The sequence below is a fragment of the Podarcis bocagei genome, assembly GCF_964188305.1.
Source record: "Podarcis bocagei genome assembly, chromosome: 7".
Taxonomy (NCBI): Eukaryota; Metazoa; Chordata; class Lepidosauria; order Squamata; family Lacertidae; genus Podarcis; species Podarcis bocagei.
In genome coordinates this window covers 52149202-52164442 of record NC_138132.1, presented here as the reverse complement: position 1 = coordinate 52164442, position 15241 = coordinate 52149202, and the positions used below count along the sequence as shown (strand labels likewise).

Here is a 15241-nt window from a genome sequence, read left to right as displayed (position 1 = left end):
GCCAGTGAGTGGGTGAAGGGGAAGATGTACCGGCCTGGGGAAGAGGGGGTGTGGTCCAACCACACCAAGCGAGCCACAGGGTCCCCATCCCTGCTATAGAGAAGCTCTGGCTTAAACCCCTGGCGTCCTGTCCTATACTTGGGAAAGGTTGCCTTTCTGGCGCCAGGAATTTCCCCAGGCTAAACTGTCTGCCCTGAGCCTGATCTTTTTTTGCCACTCCTCTGGATTTCAGGAATGAAGAGGCCAGTGGGAGCCGTGTCCTGCTGCAGCCTGAGGACGGTGAGGCCAAAGACCAGGAACCAGAAGCTGAAGTTGATGCTGCTTCCGAGGGTAAGCAGAAGGTCTTCTCCTGAGGTCAGCAGGCAGTGGGGAAAATAGGCCCTTGAGAAGCACAGAGCTCTCCTGTCCAGAATTTACAATATCCAAGAGGAAAATTACAAGCAGGTTTTCTTCTTCTTTTCCTGTCTCTAAGGTATCTCTTTCTTTCTTTTCCTCCACCCTCTTGTCTTCCAATGCAAAGAGGGCCTATTCTCTCCCCATATCTAGGGCTCTCCTCTCTCCCCACCCAACAACCACTTTTTGCACATTACAGCCGTGATGTGTCTGTGGAAGAGGATACACAAGTACAAAAACCCTGAGAATCAAACTCATTCAGATGTGCATTTTCCTTTACGGATCACCATTTGAAATCTTGGGCTTTCTCCAGATCAGAATGTCCGATTTTGTACTGGCCTTTCTCTCTCGGCTCGCTTTCTGTCTTGGGGAGGGCAACAGTAGGCTTGAAAGATACAAATCCAGCAAGGCGAAATGCTCCCAGCTCTGCCTCACTGACCCCTGCCTCCCTCCCCCGTTTTCCCCGCTGCAGAGGGTGTGCCCAGCAAATGGGGCTTGGTGCTGGAACGCCTGATGGTGCTGGGCAGGAAGTTCTCCAGCATCCTTGGCCGCATCCGAGTCTTCGTCCTGCGTCTGCTCGAGCTGCACATCCTGAAACTGGTGGCTCTCTACGTCGTCTGGGTGGCCTTGCAGGAGGTGAGGCTGCAAGGGGAGAGGAGAGATGGAGCCAGGGAGTTTGCTGAAGGGAGGAGCCCCCCCTGGGGGAATGGAGAAGGGGACATGCCCCCTCTGACCCTCCAGACGCTCTCTGTGGCTGTTGTGAGTCTCACCTAGCCCCTGCCCATAATGGTGTCATATTTTCTCTGTAACATGGGACTGCAAACATACTTTTTAAAAATAAAGGCAAAACACTGAGCTGTGCACCAGATTCAGGCGTTTTGCAGGTATGACTGCCAATGGGCAAGGAGACATAGGCTCCGTACACAGTGTACATTTAAAGCTCTTTCCCCTCATGCCCATAGAATCCTGGGAACTGTAGTTTAAGGGTGCTGGGAATTGTAGCTCTGTGAGGGGTAAACTTCAGTTTCCAAAATTCTTTTTCTTGGGTGGGTGGGTGGGGGGTGTACAGTCGTACCTTGGTTTTTGAATGCCTTAGTTGTTGAAAAAATCGGCTCCCAAACAATTGAAACCCGGAAGTGAGTGTTCTGGTTGGTTTCCGAACTTTTTTTTGGAAGCCAAACATCCGATGCAACTTCTGCAGCTTCCGATTAGCTGCAGGAGCTTCCTGCAGCCAATTAGAAGCTGCGCTTTGGTTTCCGAACATTTTGGAAGTCGAACAGACTTCCAGAATGGATTATTTTCAACTTCCAGGATACAACTATACTTTAAATGTCTGGTGTGTATGTAGCCATACAGCCACTCCACTCCTGCAAGTCTCCACCCTCTGCTTCTCTCCTCCCATCTAGGTGTCGGTGATGAACTTAGTGCTGATGGTGCTGTGGGCCTTTGCCATCCCCTACTGCCGTTTCAGCCACATGGCCTCGTGCCTCTCCACCATCTGGGTCTGCATTATCATTGTTTGCAAGATGCTTTATCAGCTGAAGATTGTCAACCCAGAAGATTATTCCTACAACTGCACAGAGGTATGGGAGATGGGCTCCAAAACCTGTCTCTGGGTGTGTGTTTGGGGTGGCAGTGGAAAACTGACATTCAGTCATCCCGCAAATTTCTTATTTTTGTTCTGTTCCAGACCAATGATATTTGGGTCAGGCGTTCTCCCCCACCATCTTGGGGGCTTTTTTCTTTCCTTGCAACACTAGAAGGAATATAATATCCCAATTTTGATCTCTTGTATCATATTATATAATGATATAATCTTTGCTTGCTCCGTAGCCTCAGCCCAACAACACCAATCTGCAGCCAGAGGAGATTGGCAACTCAGCACTCTACCAGCATCCTGTCGACCCAGCGAACTGGTTTGGGATCAGAAAGGAGTACCCCAACCTGGGTTACATCCAGGTGAGTGGCCAACCCATCTTATTTATTTATTACATTCCTCCAAGAAGCTCAAGGTACATGATTCTTCCCCTCCCTGTTTTATCCTTCCAATGGCCCTGGGAAGTGGATTAGGTTCAGAGAGACAGGTCACCCAGTCAGCTTCATGGTGAGTGAGGATTCAAACCCTGGTCTCCCAGATCCTAGTCCAACACTGATCATTAGACCACACCAGCTCTCTTAGTGCCTCCGACTCTTTCCGCTTCTGGCATCTGCTATGATTTGGGAAGATCTGCTATTTGGGAAGGGGAAGCTGTATCTAGAAGGAAGGTTGGCAACCATTTTGATATAACCCAGTCATGTTTTTTGGCTTCATTGCCACAGTGGTGGATTTTCATTCATACAATAAATTTCTATGCTGCCCTTCGTCATGAAAAGCCCTTCAGGACATTTTACAGATATGAAATTTAGTACTTAAACTAGAGGTGGGAAACCATTTTTTCAGTTCCTTCTGTGAAAATGTGGGTTGAGTCAAGGCAATGGTCAGTAGCAGTGGTGCTTTTGTTGTTTTTGTTCCTGTGGTGGCTCAGAGCCTTCATATCCACACAATACCTGGGTGATTTAATCATAGAATCATAGAATCATAGAGTTGGAAGAGACCACAAGGGCCATCGAGTCCAACCCCCTGCCAAGCAGGAAACACCATCAGAGCACTCCTGACATATGGTTGTCAAGCCTCTGCTTAAAGACCTCCAAAGAAGGAGACTCCACCACACTCCTGGGCAGCAAATTCCACTGTCGAACAGCTCTTACTGTCAGGAAGTTCTTCCTAATGTTTAGGTGGAATCTTCTTTCTTGTAGTTTGGATCCATTGCTCCGTGTCCGCTTCTCTGGAGCAGCAGAAAACAACCTTTCTCCCTCTTCTATGTGACATCCTTTTATATATTTGAACATGGCTATCATATCACCCCTTAACCTCCTCTTCTCCAGGCTAAACATGCCCATTTAGTAATCATTTTAACTGTTCCTCAGCATCCACCCACAATCCTAACCCGGGAAGGTGGCATTTTGGAATCCCAGCTTAGGAAGTTTGTTATTTTGCAGCCTCATTCTCTTATCTCCACCTCAGTCACTAGACTCTATCTCTTTTCTCTCTGTGTGTCTCTCTCTTCTCCAGAACCATTTGCAAGTGCTGGTTCTGCTGGTCTTCGAGGCCATTGTCTACCGGTGCCAGGAATACTACCGTAAGCAACACCAGCTGGTGCCTCCGGTCACCCAGACAGTCTTTGAGAATGCAACCCGTCAGAACCTGGATAAAGGCCTGCTAAACTGCATCAAATACTTTGTCAACTACTTCTACTACAAGTTTGGCCTAGAGGTGAGAGGGCAGAGGGCATATTGACAGGTCTTGATTATCTGCATGGCTTGGAAATCAGAGTGGTGGGGCAATATTGAAAGCATCATCTGCCAGTCGGTGGCAAAATCTGGTTACTTATTTTATTTTATTTTATTTTATTTTATTTTATAAATTAGTATGCCAGCCTTCATCAATAGTCCAAGGAGACTTTTGCAACATATTTAACCTAATAGTTAATTTGTTTTAGCCTAGTAGTTATTTATTTTATTGGATTTCTCACCCATCCTTCTCCACAAGGTTCCAGGGTGGGTTGAAGCCATAAAATATATAATTATATATTATCTGAACTTGGAAGGAGGTGTCACACACCCACCCCAGACACACACATTTTGGGACAAGAGCTTTATTCCAGGCTCCCTGTTCCCGCATTTCTTGTCTGAGACTCCATTACCAAAGCCACTGTCTTACGAATTCCCTTCTCTCCTCTTTCCCCACCTATCCAGATCTGCTTCCTGATGACGGTGAATGTGATTGGCCAGCGCATGAACTTCATGGTGATCTTTCACGGCTGCTGGTTGGTCGTCATCCTGACGCGCCGTCGGCGACATGCCATTGCCAGGCTCTGGCCCAAGTACTGTCTCTTCCTGGCGTTCTTCCTGCTCTTTCAATACCTCCTGTGCGTTGGTATCCCTCCAGTACTCTGTATCGGTGAGTGACAATTTTGGGCCCCTTGGAGGTCTAGAAGGATGAGCCTTCTTCCAAGAGTGGGTGGCAATCTCTCGCAGAGAGATCATTCTGCCTCTGTACCCCATTCTGCAGGCGGGGGGTTTGGGGAAGACGGAGGTGCCTATGCAGGCGCCCTTTGCTACTTGCCAGCGTTTTCACCCCCTCTTACCTCCCTTAGACTACCCCTGGAGGTGGAGCCATGCTATCCCCATCAACTCTGTTCTCATCAAGTGGATGTACTTCCCAGACTTCTACATGAAGCCCAACTCCATCAATCTCATGAGTGAGTACTGTGAAACTGCCCTTGTGCCATTTCGACCCTCCCCTGTGGCAGGCAGTGGTGGAGTGAGCCCGGCAAAGCGAGGTCTTGCGGCATTCAACACCCAGTCTTTCCTGGGGCCACTGTGGGAGTCTTTGCCCCATTACTCTGCATGGCCAATTGAATCTTGAGTCTGAGAGCGACTGGGATTCAGCACCAGGAACAGCTCCTGTAAATGAGCTGGGAAAACCTGTCACTTTCTGGGTGCTGTTGGACTACAACTCCCATCATCCCTGACCATGCTGGCTGGGGCTGATGGGAGCTGGAGTCCAAGGATGCCTAGCAGGCCACAGACTCCCCTGGACTCATCCTGGACTAGTGAGCTGCAGCATTTAGAAGGAGGGACGAGTGTTGGGTGCAGCCCCTGGGAAAGGACGTGAGAGATTCCTGGGCCCTGTTCCATTTCCAAAAAGGCAGGTGCCTCTGCCAATCATGCCCCTGTTGCTTAACCCCACGACCCTTCTCACTGGGTGCGTGGCCTGAATTTATTTTTTTTAAACCCGCCTTGCTTTTCATAGGTGACTTCCTCCTCTTACTTTGTGCCTCACGGCAATGGAAGGTCTTTGTGGACGAGCAGACCGAAGAGTGGGTGCAACTGGCCGGTGACAACAAGGAGCAGCTTGAGTCACTACAGGAGAAGCCAAACCCTGTGCCCAACTTTGTTAACTGCAGGTGAGACAGAGAGCTTGTGTGCTCCATCGGCCTCCAGCAATCAGGGCATGGTGGAGCCCAAAGGAAGCACTTCTTCACACAGGGCCTAGTTAACTTGTGGAATTCACTTCTTGGAAGAGGTCATGAGAGCCACCAACTTGGATGGGTTTTGGAGTAGAGAAATTCCTGGGGGATAAGGTTATCAGTGGCCGCCTCCCATGATGGCTACATTCTGTCTCCATTGTTGGAAGCAGTAGGCCTCTGAATGCCAGTGACTGGGAATCACAGAATGGTAGAGTTGGCAGGGATCCTGAGGTCATTTGGTCCTCTGCTTTCTTGGTCTGATCTAGCATGCCTCTTCTTAAGTACTTCCTCCCCCCCCCATCTCTTTCTCACCAGGTCTTACCTTGACATGCTGAAGGTGTGTGTGTTCCGCTACCTCTTTTGGTTCGTGCTGGTCATCGTCTTTGTCGCAGGCGCCAACCGCATCAGCGTCTTTGGCCTGGGATACCTGATGGCCTGCTTCTACCTGCTGCTCTGTGGCACCGCCATGCTGCGCCGGCCCCTCAGAGCCCGGCTGATGCTGTGGGACTGCCTGATTCTCTACAACGTGACAGTCATCGTTGCCAAGAACATGCTTGCGGTAGGGGCAGGACACCGTTGTGCTATTGGGGTGGCATGGGGAGCAGAGTTTCTTCGGTTCTCTGCCCAGCTTCTTGCCCTTCACTGTGATCCGCAGAAGCAGGTTAAACTACGCATGCAGAATAGGCTGGGTTCGGGGACGTGTGTGTGCAGCTGGGGTTGCCTGACCTATCCAGATTTTCTCAGTAGTGTATCTGAATTTCAGATTGGAATGCACACAGCTCTTTCTGTGTTCCTTCATGTTTATGCACCCCTTTATGCAATTCTTTCCTCTTAGCTCCTGTCCTGTGTCTTCGTCCAGCAAATGCAAAACAACTTCTGCTGGGTGATCCAGCTCTTCAGCCTGGCCTGCACCGTCAAGGGTTACTACGACCGTGAGTATTTGCAATGGGAGGTGGTGGTTGACAGCAAGGGTACCTCCCACTCTCTTGTCTGGGTTTCATCACAACTTCTTCCTGTATTAGGCTGGTGGGGGGGAGTACAGAACTGGAAAAGGTGGGCTGAAGTAAAGTGGGCTGGAGTATTGGGGGTCAGCTGAAAGTCTGGCATGCTAAACTTCCTGAATCCCTTACGAATTGCATCCCTTTCAGATTGATTGATTGATTGATTGATTGATTGAAGCACTAGTCCCCTTGTACCTGGAGTTGCTTGTGAATTTTGTGAAAAGAAAGAAAAACTGCAGTTTTGTAATCAGAGGTTAAAATCAGTGCAGTTTGGGAAGGTTCTGTTAAAAATGGGCTCCAATGGTATCCAAATCCACTTAGGGACCATCGTGCAAAATTTAGCTACAATCTCTTAAGAGGGGCCCAAATTCAGAGCCAACAAGCCAACAGCTTCCCAAAATAGATAGTTAATTTGTTTATTTATATACTGCCTGTTGCAGTTTATCTCATATGAACTTGCACAAGACCTATTTTCCACTCCAAAAGCTTTCCTTGCTTTCAGTCCAATGGTCAGCTGTGGTAAGACAGGAGGGCAGCTAGAAGAGAGCCCTTTTGGTTGCAGCTGCCAGGATGTGGAATTCGCCTCCTGGGAGATACGTGGTGCTGGCCCAAATGCTACCCACTTTCTCAGTCCTGTCTAGCCTTACGTGGAAATGCTGTAGACTGAACCTGGGACCTTCTACATGCAAAGCAGCTGCTCTCCCACTGAGCCACAGCCCTTCCTCACAAGGCAGGGTGTCAATAAATCTCACACAGTCTGAACTTGAGGGCCCACTTTTGCATTCTGCTGTGCTTCTGATTTGGCCAAAATGCAAAGAAGTGGCTCCAACCTCCTCAGCTCATGCTATAAAGATGCAAGTGGGAGCAGGGAGAGAGCATGGGAGCCATTTCTTCGTCAGAGGCCCATTCCTGGTTTGGGAAACATGGCTTCCCATTTAGGAGAGCCAAAATACAGTGAGGAGCAAACCACGTTTCCCACAGATCAGTGGATGTGGGTGTGTGGCAGGGAGGATCCTGTTGGCCGCCTCAGGCCGGGAGTGGGAGGATCCAACCCCTCTGTCCTCTGTTGCTCTGTGCCAAAAAAGGTCCTGTGTGCTGAGCCACCCCTTCCCTCTTCTTTGCCAGCCAAGGATGTGGACAAGAACCAGGACTGTTCGCTGCCCGTGGAAGAAGCTGGCATCATCTGGGACAGCATCTGCTTCTTCTTCCTGCTCCTCCAGCGCAGGGCCTTCCTCAGCTACTATTTCCAGCATGTTGTGGCGGATCTCCAGGCCTCTGCCTTGCAAGCCTCCAGGTGGGTGTGGAAGGGCTGGGGCAAGGGGGAATCTGGCACACAGTTGGAGAGGGACAGTCTTTGGAGGGTCACTGTGGGCTTGATCTGAGAGCTGTGTCCTTCCTGCTCCCCAGTGTTGCAGGGTGCCTGGGAGGAGCTAAGAATGCAAGGAGAGCCTGCTAGATCAGGCCAATGGACCATGAGGTCCAGCATCCTGTTCTCACAATGGCCAACCAGATGCCTGTGGGGAAACCCTGCGGAAAGCACAAGAGCAGGACTCTCCCCTCCTGTGGTTTCCAGAAGCATTATTGCCTCTGACAGTGGAGGTAGAAAAATAGCCATTGTGGCTAGTAGTTTTCTCCTCCATGAATTTGTCTTCTCCTTTAAAGCCATCTAAGTTGCTGGCCAGCACTGCTTCCTGTGGAAGTGAGTTCCACAGTTTAACAATGCACTGCTTGAAGAAGAACTTTCTTTTATCCGTCTTGTATCTTCCAACGTTCAGCTTCACTGGATGTCTCTGAGTTCCAGTAAAATGCAAAAAATTAGGCTGGTGCTGGAAAGAAAGGGTTGTTGGTGCCAGCCGTGACCTCAGTGGGAGGGTCTCCTCCAACCATTCTCCACCGCTTTGTCTCTCCTCCACAGGGGCTGTGCTCTCTTCAAGGCCAGGATGATCAAGAGCATGAGCTTCCACCACCAGGCGGAAAAGAAGTCCTTAGTGCAGCTCAAGCGCCAGTGAGTTTTGTGGGTGGGGGGAGCGGAGAAGCGTCTTCTTGGTTCAGCAGCTTGGGGCATGCTAGTCCTCAGCAGCTTCTAGCCCAGTTCTCGGGCATCAAGGAATTTCATACAGCTGGGAGGTGTGGAACAAGAGACAAGAGTTTTACCCCCTCGCTCTGAAGCCCTGGGACCAGGGATGGTGTGAAGCCAAGTGCCTCCTCCTTTCCACCCAGCTCCCCCTCCTCTCCTGCCCCCACCCCTCCAGCAGCAATTAGGCTTTTTAGGAAGCTTCCCTTGGCACCAAGGGATGGGTCTTAGATGCCTTTGCCTGAAGTACTTGATCACCCAGTGCAAGAAACATGCCTAGGAAAGAGGACACTCTCCTGATGGAACAATTGCACATTTTGCCTGCCAGCCACGGGCTGCTTATTTTAGGCTCTCTGTTCTCTCGTCAAACTCTAAGAACCAATCCTACGCAGCAGATAGCATGGGTACAACGTAGTCATTTACGGGGCGCTGATGGGGGCATTTTTGTTTACCAGATGCTGGGCAACTGGCTTTCCCAGAAGTTATCTCAAGGCAGAAATGGGGGGTGGGGTGCAGAAGTTCCTAGGATGGAGCTTGATAACATTGTGTAAGATGGAGTGGATCAGATCCCTGGCACAAGTGACTTGGAGATGACCAGAGATTTTGGAGAACGGACATAACAGGGCTGAGACATGGGTGTCCTCCCTTGCTTTTCTGATCACATGGGACCTAGACATAGGGGGTGGGAAACCAGACAGAGGTGGCACAATGGGCCACACTCCTGAAATTGCCACGTGCCTGCAGGATGGAGCGGATCCGGGCCAAGCAAGAAAAGTACCACCAGGGACAGACTGCAGCTGACTCAGAAGAGACCCTGGAGACAGAGAGCCCAGGTATGAAGTAGATTCTGGGGCTGGGAGTATGGGGTGGGGTGGGGTTCTGCTTTCAAAGTGCTGGAAGCCTTGCCAGAGAACTCTTCTGGTTTTGAACTCCTGACCCCCATCCCTTGTCAATTGGGGCCCTCTCTGGCCTGCACACTCATGATTAGACACCCAGTTTGACCCTGGTTTCCCTGTGACCTTCCATGACTGTGTGGAGCCTTCATCTTCCCACAGACACATTGCCAACCTGTTCACTGCCACAGGATATTCCCTAATTAATACAAATAGTATTTCATCCTCAGTCAGGTGGGCTCCACTTTTTGGAGGCAACATAATTTTCAACACCCAAATGCCGGGGTTTAGGAACGGAGGCTAGATGGGGGACTGGACTGTGTGTCTTACAGTTCTTGGTTTCTCTCTCAACATTGCTCCTCCAGCAAAGTGTCTTTCTCATCCTCTAACTACATTTTGACACTGAATTTTCAAAGTGCAGTATTATCTTTACTGTTCATACCCTATCATAGAATTGTAGAGTTGGAAGGGACCCCAAGGGTCATCTAGTAGAACCCCCTGCAGTGCTCCCAAACAGCCCTGTGCGGTGGGCCTCTTCCGTACTGCACTTGGGACTGATGGGACCCCACTGAGGCTGACAGGCTTCTGCTTGCCTGCGTTCTTGAGCAGCATTAGGGGCTGCCCATCTTACCCTGGCCAAGTCTGCCCTCCTGCCCCTGCCTAGCCTTGTGGGTTCAGAGGAGAGCATTTCTTTGCCTTCAGAGGTCACCAGCTGCCCTCGTCTGAGCTGGCAGCAACACGCAGGGTGGGGGTCCTTGGCCCGTCCCTCATGCTTCCTTGTGCCCTGTTCCACAGAGGCAGGGACCAAGAAGGAGGCTTCCCACCAGAGGAAGCAGTGGTGGCGCCCCTGGCTGGATCATGCCACAGGTACTGCCCAGGCCTGGTCTGGAAGGGCTCGATGGGCATCCTAACATCACCTCATCTTGCTCTAAGGCACCTCTAACTCTGCTGGTGGGGGGTCATCACTAACGCAAACCCACCCAGGTGGTTGGTATCTAGCACTTCCATTCTGCACGCCTCTCATCTGGGTTTTCTCTCTCTCTCATTCCTCTGTGGGCTCCTTGTCCAGCCCCCTCTCGTGCATGCTCTGCTCTGCACTGACTTGATACTTCTCTGGGTTTCTCAGATCTTTCTCCCCCGGTTCTCTTCACCATGAAAGGGAACTGTAGCTCAGTTATAGAGACCTGCTTTTCATACAGAAGGTCCTGGCATCTCCAGGGAATGTCCCCTGCCTGAAACCCTGGAGAGCTGCTGCCAGTCAGTGCAGACAATACTGAGCCGGGTAGACCAATGCTCTGATTCCGTATAAAGCAGCTTATATCTTATGTTCCTAACCCTGCCCAAGAAACACCATAGGTGCAAGCATCCCTCTGCCAGAAGATTGTGCAAAAGAAAAAGAAAAAATCTCAAGATTCCTTGAACCTTTATGGATATTCGGTTATTCTCCCCAGCTTTGTGGTTTCCAAGGTTTTTGGGTTCTCCCAGTGGTCAGGCTTCCCTTTCCAAAGTCCAGGACCAGCTAATGCTTTTATGTATTTTGCTGAATTCCTGAATCACCCTCTCTCCTAAAGGATGCTAGGGTGTGATGTACAATAAAAGATAAAACCACAAAATAAATCTACAAATAGCCATAGATAGATAGATCATAGATAGATAGATAGATGATAGATAGATAGGTAGATAGATAGATAGATAGATAGATAGATAGATAGATAGATAGATAGATAGATAGATAGGAACTATAAAAACACCAGGATTACTTACAGTTGTTAGGTATGAAAGCAACAAATTTCCCATCTGCAAAGGGCTGCTGAACTGAGGAACGGGAGGGACTGTAGCCCAGTGGCAGAGCATTTGTGCTGCATGCCAAAGGTGTCGGGTTCATATCCCAGCATCCCAGTGTAGACAATACCGAGCTAGGTGGAGCCCATGGTCTGATTCTGTGTAAAGCAGCTTCCCAAGGAAGAGGTATCAAGACCTGCACAGTGAGAAATGGACACACCTGACAAAATCCGCTGGAATATTTTCCTGCACAAGTCCTGCCGAAATCTGAGAGATGTGTATGCACTGTGGACAGAAAATGCACACCCCATCCTCCATTGCAGATGGTTCGTAGTTTGGGGGGGGGGAGAAGAGCACATGCTTTGCACGGGTGGGGAAGACAATAAGAAAGGGGAAGACCACTTTGGTAAAAGCTGGGGAGCCGCTTCCCGGCAGTCTAAGCGATACTGAGCTCGATGGACCAGTGGGCTTCCTCAGCATAAGTCAGCTTCCTGCATTTTGGCAGGCACGTCACCTTATGTGCAGAGTGGTTCAGATCAGCGGCAGCGTTTGCATGAACAAGTGCCAGAGAAGAACATCACACGCTTGTGCAGTGGCTGTTAGCAGACCATGCCATCATTTCACCACCCAAGTGCACAATGGTTCAGGATGACCTTTTCTGCTTTTTTCCTGGCTCGCTTCAACAAGGAGGACCGCGCTCAGTAGAGGGGAGCCCAGAATCGCCTGCTCTGCTTTCCAGCAAGGAAGTAGCTGCTCCCTCTAGGGTGGACAGACGCACTGTAGGGACGAGGGGGCATTACAGTGGTAACGTCCGCATGAACCAAGCAACCCAGGACTAGTAGTAGCAGCAGCAGTGTGTGCTGCCCGTGCTGTTGTCGTGTTGAAGCACCCAAATTCCTGCTCCCTCCTGGCTTGTCAGCCCTCTTCAGAATGGGAATCGCTGCCACAAGCTGGTGTCCCCCTCCTTGATTCTTCTGTGGGTATCTGCACTTTATAATTGCAGCCACCCAAGAAAATGTAGTGTGAGAGTTGTGGAGTTGTATTTTGATTTCATTGCAATGGGGGACCAGCATATAACGAAAGCGAAGAGGAGGGAGCAAGGCTTTTGTGTGTGTGTGTGTGTGTGTGTGTGTGTGTGTGTGTGTGTTACATTTTGTGAACTGCCCTGAGATCTAATGATGAAGTATGGTATATAAATCTAATTATTATTATTAATAATAATAATATAATTTGTAATCCCCACCTTTTTTCAAGATGGATTGCAAACCAAAAACTAACACAAAGGAATAAACATATGGTTGATATGATTGCTAAAACTAGGTAGAAACCTGTATAAAGCATGAAATCCCAAAAGCTAACGGCAGCAGAAAACAGAGGTGGCTATTTTGTGGGCCCAGGGGCCTGAGTTCCTCTCCACTGAAAAGGAAATTTTCCTGGTTCTTCAAGTCCCTTCAAATAATTTTGGCCGTGGCAGCAGGAGTGGCATGGCACCAGAGCAGACAGAGATTTCAACTCTCTGTCTACCCCAGGAACCTGGTGTAGAATAGCCTCCCTGCTCAGCTGCTCTGCACTTTGTGTCCTGTGAGTGGGGGGGTGAGCAAACCCATTTTTTTTTACCATACTCACCATTAGCCTGCAGGTGACTGCAGCTCTTGAGCCAAAAACAAATAGCCACCCCTGGTATAAAACATGACTTCATGAAGTAATGCAAACCCAAATTCAAAAGCCTGGGCAGATAAATAAAATGTTGTTGTTTTTTACCTAATGCCTTCAGCTCATAAGGCCATGCAGCAGGTGCATGGAGCTTGGAAGCACATTTCAGAGGCAGAGTGTTGCACTAAGGAGAAAGGCCACTCCTACTGCCCTCACTTGACGAAAGGCCTCTGCAGATGACCTGAAAGTAGCTGACCATTTCCAGGATCTCTTGTCCAGTGTTTGCATCCTGATCTCTGCTTCCAGAGGATGCTCTGGCGCCCCTGGTGGCATTGGGGCAGACCAGGCTTGTGTCACTGAGCCAATCTGTACCCTGTTCTGTTATAGGGAGGTAGTGCCTGTCTCGGCATCAGACCAGATCATTGGCCTTTGGTGGACCCAGTGTTCAGCCAGGCAGTGTTCAGCCAGGCAGACTCTTTGCATGCTCCTTCCTTCTTGCCTTTTTTACTAGGGGCAATGAACCGGTTCTCCTCTCTATGTGCCCTTCTTTTAGCTGTCTTTTAAGTCGCACTTGGGCTCTTGGGCTCTTTTTCTGCATGTCTGCAGGGTGGGGGGCAAACAAGGGAACTTCCTAATGGTGGGGTCTTTTTGGATTCCAGTGCTGCACTCGGGAGATTATTTCTTGTTTGAGACGGACAGTGAGGAGGATGAGGAGTCGGTCTTGGAGGATCAGAAGCCCCCGAAACAGAGCGCATTCCAGGTGAGAAGTTGGGAGCAGAAGCAGTGGCGTCGCAAGGGGGGGCAGGGGGGCGGTGCGCCCTGGGTGCCATGTCTGGGGGGTGACAAGAAGGCACCCCGCGATGTGCTCGCCCCACTGCCTGGAGGCAGGCTTTCCCCACTCCCATCCTTCACGGGTCACTCCAACTGCAATTACTCACTAATGAGCACTCTGTGCATGCCCCAAAGTACTCATGGGAAGCTACTTTCAGTTCACCCACACTTCCGTTTCTCCCAAGATACATGGGTCCAAGAAGTTCTTCTTTTGTCCCTCTGCTTTTCCCGGGAAAACCCGCTGTTTATTGCTGAATCGGGGGGGGGGGTCTGTTTGGTTTTCTGCAGAAGTGTGGATGAGCCCTTTCTTTCACATACCACACGCAGTGGAAATATGTTACAAGGCGAAGTGCCAGGGAACACTGAATGACTCCCAAGACATTGGGGTGCTGCTGGGTGCCTGCCATCAACATTAACCTGGTGTGGCTTTTAGTTGCGCCTTCAACCTCTCGGACATCTTTTGATGGAGGCTGCATTGATATGAGGTTGCCTTGCATTCCAGCTCAGAGTCGTGCCTTTTCTTCCTTCCTGCTTTCTCGTTTATGCATTTTGTCGCTTTGTTTGCAGCTGGCTTACCAGGCCTGGGTGACCAACGCCAAGTCTGCACTGCGTGAGCGGCAGCGTCAGGAGAAGGAGCAGCGAAAGGTGGAGCAGGCAGAAGGCAGGTCTTCCTGTGCCCTCTCTCCTCTCCTTTCCGACTGGGCTGGGCGGAGGTGGCCCCTCTCAAGTTGACCCCGATGCCTGGGCCTCTTGGTCCACATTGGCAGGAGGCCCGGCTCTGATGAGCACTGGGGTAGCCAGACCAGGCGGGAGGGTGTGACCGTATCTGTGCCTTGCAGGTGACTTAACCAAAGGGGAATCCCAGCGAGGTGAAATGGCAGACAGGGCCAGCAGCAAAGGGGAAGAGGGGGAAGAAGAAGAGGAGGAGGAAGAAGAAGAGGAAGAGGAAGAAGAGGCTGCTCCAGGTACCTTGCTCAGTGGGACTACACTCAGGTAGGGCATCCCCTGTGTACTGGGCTGCCTTTGAGCCACATTCATCTGCAAGAAGCGCAGCAGAGGATTCATTTTCCTGTTTCACAGATGCAATGGAAAACTTGGGAGGGGGGAGCACAAGGAGTGAGGTGTAGACTGCATGACCCACACAGTCCTGCCCTTCCAGCACCTTGCTGTAATTTATTGTCCCTCAGCATCTGTTGCCTAATGGTATGGCCACTCTGGTTGCTGCTATAGCGACGAGGAATGGCATTTTAAACTCACCCTGCCTAATGGTTCTGAACCAAAATAGAGTTTTAGCCTTAGAAATTTGCACATCTCAGAATTTTGCAGTTATCCAGCCAAGCAGTGTGTACAAAAATGCTGCAGCTCTTTCTCCCTCAGTATCTGCTGCCCAACAGTAGGGCCGGCCCTGGTTGCTAGGAAGCAGTAGTTGGGTTAGGGATATTTTCCCAGAGACCATGGTGTCGGGGAAACTGGTTACCCACTGCAGGGATCAGAGATGGCGGTCTCGATGGACATTTGGCCTCCTTCGACCAGGCTCTCCTT

General features: G+C 50.2%; 1 protein-coding gene across 2 annotated transcripts in view; it reads left to right on the top strand.

Annotated features, from left to right (window-relative positions):
• Positions 1-15241, top strand: part of PIEZO1 (piezo type mechanosensitive ion channel component 1 (Er blood group)) — a 112312-nt gene that overhangs the window by 81739 nt on the left and 15332 nt on the right. For both annotated transcript variants that reach the window (XM_081201095.1, XM_081201096.1), the window contains exons 17-34: positions 233-330; positions 866-1029; positions 1800-1976; positions 2227-2352; positions 3506-3706; positions 4189-4393; positions 4590-4694; positions 5249-5402; positions 5781-6024; positions 6301-6397; positions 7592-7760; positions 8382-8471; positions 9285-9373; positions 10229-10300; positions 11903-12019; positions 13528-13628; positions 14267-14360; positions 14539-14664. In XM_081201095.1, coding sequence (XP_081057221.1) covers positions 233-330; positions 866-1029; positions 1800-1976; positions 2227-2352; positions 3506-3706; positions 4189-4393; positions 4590-4694; positions 5249-5402; positions 5781-6024; positions 6301-6397; positions 7592-7760; positions 8382-8471; positions 9285-9373; positions 10229-10300; positions 11903-12019; positions 13528-13628; positions 14267-14360; positions 14539-14664 — 2429 coding nt within the window. The remainder of the gene's footprint in view (positions 1-232; positions 331-865; positions 1030-1799; positions 1977-2226; positions 2353-3505; positions 3707-4188; positions 4394-4589; positions 4695-5248; positions 5403-5780; positions 6025-6300; positions 6398-7591; positions 7761-8381; positions 8472-9284; positions 9374-10228; positions 10301-11902; positions 12020-13527; positions 13629-14266; positions 14361-14538; positions 14665-15241) is intronic.